General features: G+C 44.9%; 1 protein-coding gene across 4 annotated transcripts in view; it reads right to left on the bottom strand.

The window, feature by feature from the left end:
• The window catches only part of LOC121577988 (protein CBFA2T2-like), a 71017-nt gene that overhangs the window by 25731 nt on the left and 36018 nt on the right, over positions 1 to 9268 (bottom strand). For all 4 annotated transcript variants that reach the window (XM_045223658.1, XM_041892021.2, XM_045223659.1 and 1 more), the window contains exons 2-4: positions 4656 to 4829; positions 3822 to 4063; positions 3036 to 3125 (exon numbers count right to left, since the gene is read on the bottom strand). In XM_045223658.1, coding sequence (XP_045079593.1) covers positions 3036 to 3125; positions 3822 to 4063; positions 4656 to 4829 — 506 coding nt within the window. The remainder of the gene's footprint in view (positions 1 to 3035; positions 3126 to 3821; positions 4064 to 4655; positions 4830 to 9268) is intronic.

Below are 9268 nucleotides of genomic sequence, written 5' to 3'. Positions count from 1 at the left end.
CTTAGTCTGGGACAGTTGGGGATATGAAAGATCCCAAATTAATACAACAGATCAGAATGTTTAGCTTAAAATGTTGATAACCTATTAGGCTATTTCTTCACATTATAAATGCAAGCAATGCGCACACGGCAGTAGGCTATAAGCGCAAATATTCCATTAGCGGGAAAACACCATTATCAAAAGTAACCGCAAATACGATTATGCATGTAATGCTTTTATTATAAAGGTGCATTTTTATGGTGAAAATGATCTTCCCCAAACTTGAAACTCATGCGCTGCTTATGTATGCCAGTTAGGCTCTACACCCCTTGTAAAGGCGACTATGATTCGAAAAAGTCACAAAAAATATTGTCACCCATCAGACTATTCTTGATTTAATCTTGTCTTTATATATACTAAATAATATGTGTGAAATTTGTTTTGATTTAAAATGGACCATTATCATGCGCCTGTCTCCAAACAGGGGCAGCGGGAAAAAATACGTAATCTATGCACTTAAATAGCGAATGGAGGATGCTTTTCCCGTGGTTTATTTTCATGCCAGCCACGTAGGCTATACTCCTGTTGTAAAGATAAGCAATGTGCTTAATATTAGGAAAGTTGAGAAATAAATATAGTAAGCCTATAGAAAGCTGATTCTCTTTTTAATAGAGGCCATCAAAACTCTGTTTTCTCACGCAATTGCATAGCTTATAGAAATGTTCCGCAACATGAGCTCATGGGCTCTCATGAAGTGTTTGATTAGATTTTCGAAAACATTTGCATTGATGTCAGAGTGATTAGAGGGACAATAGAGTGCTGAGTACCAGGCAGTTAGCAAGTTTGGTAGGCTACTAATGACCAGCAGCAGCATCAGAGCTTGGAGAAGCCTAGTTACCTTGACTAAACGGTCACGTGGAATTTTACTGCCTTCATGACTCGTGACCCTGGTGTGGCGGTAATACGGTCACCGCAACAGCCCTAAGTCTGATGCAACAGATCAGAACGTTTAGCTTAAAATGTTGATAAACTATTATTTCTTCACATTACAAGCGCAGCAATGCACACAAGGCAGTAGGCTATGCGCGAATGTTTGTTCCATAATGCAATTAGCGGGAAAACACTGTTGTCAAAAGGGCACTGCACATGCGAGCGGTTTCATGTGACAGAGATGAAAATATCCGTTAGAAATGTAGAAAGAGAGGAGATCTAATATGCTACTTTGAAGCAAGGTAAGACATGCCTCATAATATGTATTAAAACGTTCAGGTTTCAAACAATTAATTCTATGTTTTAAAAATGTTGCCGTTTGATGCCGCGTTCAAAACAACTGGGAACTTGGAAATCTCCGACTTCAGTGCGTTCAAAACAACTGGGAACTTGGAAATCTCCGACTTCAGTGCGTTCAAAACAACTGGGAACTGGGAAATCTCAGACTTCAGTGCGTTCAAAACAACTGGGAACTGGGAAGTCTCAGACTTCAGTGCGTTCAAAACAACTGGGAACTGGGAAATCTCCGACTTCAGTGTTTCAAAACAACTGGGAACTGGGAAATCTCAGACTTCAGTGCGTTCAAAACAACTGGGAACTGGGAAGTCTCAGACTTCAGTGCGTTCTCTCTATTTCGCTACTCTCTCTCTTTCCATCCTTAATTAGCAACAGGCCCGAGTGTGCTTATAATTACATGCACTTCCTCATTCCCCCGTTCTCCACTTAAGACCCTTACCCCCCTCCTTACCCGCCTCTCACCGCCTTCCTAGGGCCTCTCGACACATATGTTGTCTGTCAGTTAAGCGCCGGTCTCTTTTTCTGCGGGACGGATGTGAGATTTTCAACGCTGGGCAAACCTGAATGACTGCCTTCTTTTAATGCGATACAGAGTCCATATGGTGCGCTGCTGAGCCCCATAAAAGAAGAGAATAGTTTATAGTCATGTTTCACACTTCCGAGCTCTCTCTCTTTCTTTCCAAGGTATCCGCCACCACGGTGATAAGGAGGGAGGGAGAGAGCTCGAGGAGGAGGAGAAGTTGGGGAGCCTCGTAAATTAAGAAAATTCATCTCTGATATGTTTTCAGACAGTCGGGGTTCTGAAAGATGAGGGAGCGCTAACCCGTGGAAAAAGAGCTGATTTTCACCGTCTGAAAAACCGAGCAATAACAGCGAGAAATGTGCCTGGTTGGAAGATTTATGTACAGGTCTCATGAGGGTAGCTCTTAAAAAGACTACTATTTCAGGCCCCCATGTTGCAAAGTTACTCAAAAGCCCAATAAAACTTGCGCAACCCATGTAGCTTGTTAAGTCAACGCATACAACTTCATTGTTACTTGGGAACGACTGAAAGGCAATAAATTAAATTAAATCCCAATTTCCTTTTTGTATGACAAACGTCTTGCCGTTACATATTCAATGCAAATTATTTAATTTTTTCCATTCTAATTATGCTACCATCTACTTGCAGTTTCTCATTATTTGTTTGCATATTTGCGTTATGATTACTTTATTAAATACTAGACAATGACGTCCAAAGATTTCTGAGAGAATTGTAATTATAATCCTCTGTGCCAGAAGCTCCTCTACGCTTCATGAAAGGAATTGGGGCTCTGTCTTAAATGGCAGCCTATCCCCTATATAGTGCACTACTTTGACAAGAGCCCATAGAGGCCCGGTCAAAAGTAGTGCACTCTATAGTGAGTAGGGTGCCATTTGGGATGCACACTAGCTGTTACCTTCAATACAAACATCTGGTTTTTCCACTCCTGATTTCATGACTAATTATACGCAGTCCTTGAGTCATTGTAAACCTCCTCCGAACATCAAAGGCCTTGTGAGGAGGACAAAGAGGAACACTGTAGCAGCACAGGCCTGGATTCAGTTATGAATATTCACAGCACAGGGAGAGAAGGAAAGATAGATGGGGGGAGAGAAGGGGGGAGAAGGGGGAGAGAGAGAGAAGAAGGGAGAGAGAGAGAGAGAGAGAGAGAGAGAGAGAGAGAGAGAGAGAGAGAGAGAGAGAGAGAGAGAGAGAGAGAGAGCGGGCGAGAGGAGGTAGGTGTTACCTTGAGGAAGGGAATGACGAAGGGCCTCAGGGGAAAGTTGGTGGCCTCTTGGAGCCGCGAGTGGAACTCCTCGATGGTGACCGTTGAATTCTGGGACACACAGAGGAGAGATCAGCCAATCACAGTTCACCTCTCAAGGTTCAATTTATTTGTCTCCAACACTGAGCTTGACATTGTGCGTGTTCCAGATCAACTACATTGCAGTCGGCAGCTGCCACACTGAGTCCATTTGTCGATCAGTCAAAATAGATGCTCTCAGACATGAGGATAGACTTTAATCACCAGAGAAATAACTATATGGCACCAAAAGTCAGTTTCCCTTTCAACTGTCAATCAACCTGTTCATGGATGAAAGATGTGCAACAGATGATACGTAGATAGGTATTATCTGGAGCACAGGACTCAATATGTTGCAGATGGGGCCTGTCAAAACCAATACTGTGGGTCCATTTGGGCCACGTACACTGAATATATGCCCATGTTCCTTTGAATGAAAACATCTGACGAAATAAAATACAGCCTAACATAAATAACACATACCGTCTTTTCAATTTTTGGCATATATTTGTAATGGTATTGAAAGCAACATATATATGTTTAAATATTTCATTCTACATATATCACTTCAATTCGATTTGATTAAATTCAGTTAAACTAATTTCAAACCTCGAATCGCATCTCAAATCAAATGCCACACGTCGACATATCAATACAGAATAATGCTAAGTGACAATGTTTTACGGGCGTTTCCATATAGCGTCCGAAAACGTTTTATCAACCACTCACCACGAGGGCCAGCACCAGGTTGCGGACGCTCTCTCCGATCTCGGGCGAGATGTCGTTGCCGAACTGCTGCAGCGTCGTCAGGAAGCGTTTGAGCTTGCTGAGCTGCCGGGCGCCGCACGTGGCCGGGAGCTGCTGATTGGCCAGCGAGGAGGAAGAGGAGGAGCTAGGCCCATTGCTGTAGCGCTGGGGCGGCGAGGGCACAGCGTTTAAGGTGGGTGGGGAGTGGTGGATACCATTGGTCACTGGAAGGAGGGAAGAGGCGGGATGGGGAGGGAGAGGAGCGAATGAGAGGTCGGCGTATGACGTCAAAAAGGTTTATCAAATGCGGTCCGACGTGGGAGGTAGTTCTTCGACTGGAAACGCTACAGAGGGACAATACATATCACATTCATAATAGAATCACCAGATCTTTCATATGGTATCCTTATTTACACCTATCTGATCTAGGCCGGGTTACTGTACAGGCCTTTGTGATAACAAAGGGGCTTTATAAATACATTTGATTGATATATGACCATAAAGTAAAGCAGACAAAGAAAGGAAGCCGTTTGGATATATCAGAATACACACTGCCCAAATGAATCTATCGTTTACCACACTGCTCCTCTATGGGGAGCTAGTTGTGGTAGGAGACATAACGTCACTGAAGTTGACTGTCAATGAAGCACAAATTGAATCCTGTACTTTCTTCTTCACTTCCTGGTTTATGGGTACACTTCCTGCTGTACTTCCTGGTCGCCGGTCCACCCATCAGGGCCTCATTGACTTGAATGGGGATGACTGTTCCAGTCATTCTATTTCTATGGTAAGAGTGCCAATATCTGTGGTACTCACGAGTGGTGGAGGAGAAGGATGCTGGCCGGGGTCCGCTGGGGTTGACGGAGGGCAGGGGCGGCATGGTGGCGCTGCTGCTGCTATTGGTGGGGACTGGTCTGGGGACTGGTCTGGAATGAGTCTTGACATCCACAGGAGAGCCGGGCATGGCAGGGGACTTCTTCTCTCCACTGTCTGAGGAGGGGGAGAGAGAGAGGGGAGGGAGGGAGAGAGAGAGAGGGAGGGAGAAGGGAGCAAGAGAGGGGGAGGGGAGGGAGGGGTGAGAGAGAAGGGAGGGAGGGGGAGAGAGAGGGGGAAGGGGGAGAGAGAGGGGGGAAAGGGGGAGAGAGAAGGGGCAGGGGGAGAGAGAGAGGGGGAGGGAGGGGGAGACAGGGGAGGGAGGGAGAGAGAGGGGGAGGGAGGGGGAGAGAGTGGGGTGAGGAAGGGGGAGAGAGAGGGGAGGGACAGGGTCAATAGGTGCATGACAGAGATGTTTTGTAGTCGAGGTGTTCTTACAGGCACACGCACACGTATGTACGTACGCACGCACGCACACACACGTACATACACACACACACTCACTCATGTACGTACACACACACACACACACGCATATGCGTACACACACACGCTAATGTGTAGAAGTGGTTTGCAGTCTGGTTTCCATCATCAGCCACTCAAGTTACAAACACACATAAACACACACTATCCTCAGCCTCAGTGTGTGTGTGCGTGCATCGAGGTGCTTTTTCCATGACATAGACCAGGGATGGGCAACTCTGATGGAGTGGAACTCATCATGAGGGGCCGCAGTGGGTCTGCGTACCCACATTCATATCCCACATCCGTTTCCCATTTGTATCAAGAATGGTCCACCACCCAAAGGACATCCAGCCAACTTGACACAACTGTGGGAAGCATTGGAATCAACATGGGCCAGTATCCCTGTGGAACACTTTCGACACCTTGTAGAGTCCATGCCCCGACAAATTCAGACTTTTCTGAGGGCGAAAGGGGGGGATGCAACTCAATATTAGGAAGGTGTACACCCTTTTGCCCTCAGAACAGCTTCAGTTCGTCAGGGCATGGACTCTACAAGGTGTCGAAAGCGTCTATCTGGCCCACCCTCTGAATGGCACATACACAATCCATGTCTCAATTGTCTCACGGCTTAAAATTCCTTCTTTAACCTGTCTCCTCCCCTTCATCTACACTGATTGAAGTGGATTTAACAAGTGACATCAATACGGGATCATAGCTTTCACCTGGATTCACCTGGTCAGTCTGTCATGGAAAGAGCAGGTGTTCTTAATGTTTTGTCCACTATGTGTGCGCGTTAAGAAGAGTGACTCAACATTTCCAGACTCAATGTAGGGACTTTGTCATGGAAGAAAACAGCAGCAGAACCTCCCCCTTCTCCACCCGCCTCCACCCCCACGCCAACCCCCTTCTGCCCCTGGTAGAGAAACCAGATGTCTTTGGGGTCTAGCCTTGCCTTGAGATCCTCAACCCCTCCATTGAGATCCATGGCTAATGAAGAAAAGCCATTGTGTGTTGTGGAGAAGAATGGCCCTTCATGGAGCCAGTGGGGCCAGGGCCGAAGAGAGAGGGGGAGAAGGAAAAGGGGGCGGGTGCTATTTCACGCTTTACTAACGAGATCGCAAAAGCTTTTGAATGTTAAACGCATACTTCTCAATATGCCACGGCCAATTAATGAAATGAATGGGACCACCAGATCAGGGGATGGGGAGAGAGAGAGAGAGAGGGAGATGGTAATAATCTTTAGATCAGAGGGCATCTTCGTTAGTCCAGATCCCATGTAGACTGGGTCTTGTCTCTATTTGGAGTGGATCAGATGCTTCCAACTGCTTTTAGACAGACGATTAATAGACAAGCAGTTTTTAAGGGTCAAAGGTCGGGTGAGAGGTTCCTTGGTTTTAGGGCTTTTCTTTAGGGTGGGACTATTATGCTCTTTTGATGTCATGAACTGAGTGTCTGCCTTCATACACAAACATATGAATGCAACAGCCAGTACTTAAATTTTGATGGAGAGCAATATGGCATTTAATATGCCAGCATGTGATGATTGTGGTCCTCTGTAGCTCAATTGGTAGAGCATGGTGCTTGTAACATCAGGGTAGTGGGTTCGATCCCCGGGACCACCCATACGTAAAAATGTATGCACACATGACTGTAAGTCGCTTTGGATAAAAGTGTCTGCTAAATGGCATATTATTATTATTATAAACAATTAGGGTAAAAACTAGGAAATCAAAAAACAGGACACTTCAGGATGTGGTTCCACTGTGGACTCTCTGTGAGTTATTTGGCATGTTGAAATAAACAATACGCCTCATGACTTGGTGGTTCCTTTAGAAAAGGATAAACAACAAAGGTATATGCTTGTGTACACTGTAAAAAAAAAAGTACAGTTGTTTCAACTAAGTATTATTATATATATTTATTTTTTAGTTGGCCTAAACTTAGCTCTAACAAAAATTCAGTCAACTTAAAATTATGTGTTTGCTCAAATTGTCTCATATGTTCATTTAATTAGAAATTATTATTTGGGCATCTTACCTAAAAAAAAAAGCCTGTGAAACTACTTACACACAGTGCTACAATGTTTTCAACTTACATATTTGACACACATGATTACATTGTGCATGTTCATTTATACAGTAATTCATATTCAACATGGATGTAGCTCACGGGGGTAAGAAAAAAAATTATGTATGCACTCACTAACTGTAAGTCGCTCTGGATAAGAGTGTCTGCTAAATGACTAAAATGTAATGTAAATGTAAATGTCCTCATCTGGGATTTGCACTCACAAACTCTTCGTTCACTTTTGCACTTCAAAGTAAATCTTAGCTCTGTTAAAAGTAATCTCAATAAAAAATATTTTATTTATCATAGTGATTAAGGAGTAACATTCAAATATGCCCTACCAACATTAAGACAACTATACAGAAACCCCCAAAATCGCTTAAATAAGAAAATCTAATCCGATTTTTGCCAGCAGGAAGATCGGCGAAGCCATGAACCAAGAGGTTGTGAGTTCAACTATCAGGTGAGGACATGTTGAATGCATGTCAACATGGATCAAATATGTAGTTGAAAACATTGTATGATAAAAGCACTGTGTGTGCAACCAGTTGCACAGCCTTTTTTAGTTAAGATGCCCAAATAACAATGTATAGTTGAATGAACATATGAGACAAGTTGAGCAAACACATTTTAAATTGATTGAAGTTGGAGCTGTTCAGGTAACACTTGGACCGAAAAGTTGAGTAAACAAAAGAAAAGGCTTTGGAACCAGTTATTGAATAATAATGAATTGAAACTATTTATTTTTATTTTTTTACAGTGTAAGTCTTTTGAATGAATAAAGCCAGCACACATATTTCCACACAACAGCGAGGGTTGACCTGAGCTCTCGGGCTTGCAGCTTTGACTCTAATCTCCCTTAATTTCTCCCTTCTTCTTGTCCTCCTCGCTCTCCTTCTCTCCATCCCCCTCTCTCTCTCTCTCCGCACCCCGTGGTCTGCCTACTATCGCTCCACCTGTTCAGGAGGGCTATACACAGCCATTTGGGCTTCTGTCTCACACACGCACGGGCATAGTGACGGGCACACACACGCACGGGCACACACACATACACACCGTGCCAGCACTTGGCAGGGAGCAGCCTAAAGCACGCACACTGGTTCCAATGCTCCACACACTCCTCCTGGTCAGGAAATGAGGATGACGTCTCAATAACATGATCCATGGGACGCATAGCTTCATAACAACAATATCAATATTAATGAGGATGACGTCTCATTAACATGATCCATGGGACGTATAGCTTCATAACAACAATATCAATATTAATGAGGATGACGTCTCAATAACACGATCCATGGGACGTATTGTCACGCCCTGACTCAGGGGACGCTTATATGTTGAGTCAGGGTGTGTATATTCTATGTTGTGTAATTCTATGTTTATATTCTAGTATGGGTATTTCTATGTTGGCCGGTGTGGTTCCCAATCAGAGGCAGCTGTCGCTCGTTGTCTCTGATTGGGGACAATACTTAGGCAGCCTATTGGCATGATTGAGTTGTGGGATCTTGTTCCGTGTTGAGGTATGTTGTTTGTGTCTACCTTGGACTTCACGTTTCGTTTCGTTTATTGTTTTGTCAAGTGTTTATTAAGTTTAAATAAACATGTATGCATATCACGCTGCGCCTTGGTCTGACCCGTCTGTAAGCGAGCGTGACAGAAGATCCCACCAAACGAGGACCAAGCAGCGTGTCCAGGAGCAGACAGCCTGGACCTGGGAGGAGATCCTGGACGGTAAGGGATCCTGGACTTGGGAGGAGATTCAGGCTGGGATGGATCGCCGTCCTTGGGAGGAGACAGTGGAGGCCCGGTATAGAGAGGAGAAACGGCGCAAACAGTGCCGACGACGGAGACCCGAGAGGCAACCCCAAGAGACATTTTGGGGGGGGGGCACACGGTGTGGACGACGAGGCAGCAGGAGGCCGTTAAAGGGTGGGTCTGCAGGTTAGGAGAGGAGGCCACCATGTTACGGGGGCTATTGGTTCAGAGGGAGCAGGAGTTATTCGGTCAGAGGGAGGTGCTAC

Source organism: Coregonus clupeaformis, chromosome 12 (assembly GCF_020615455.1).
Source record: "Coregonus clupeaformis isolate EN_2021a chromosome 12, ASM2061545v1, whole genome shotgun sequence".
Taxonomy (NCBI): Eukaryota; Metazoa; Chordata; class Actinopteri; order Salmoniformes; family Salmonidae; genus Coregonus; species Coregonus clupeaformis.
This window is presented reverse-complemented; position numbering and strand designations above follow the sequence as displayed.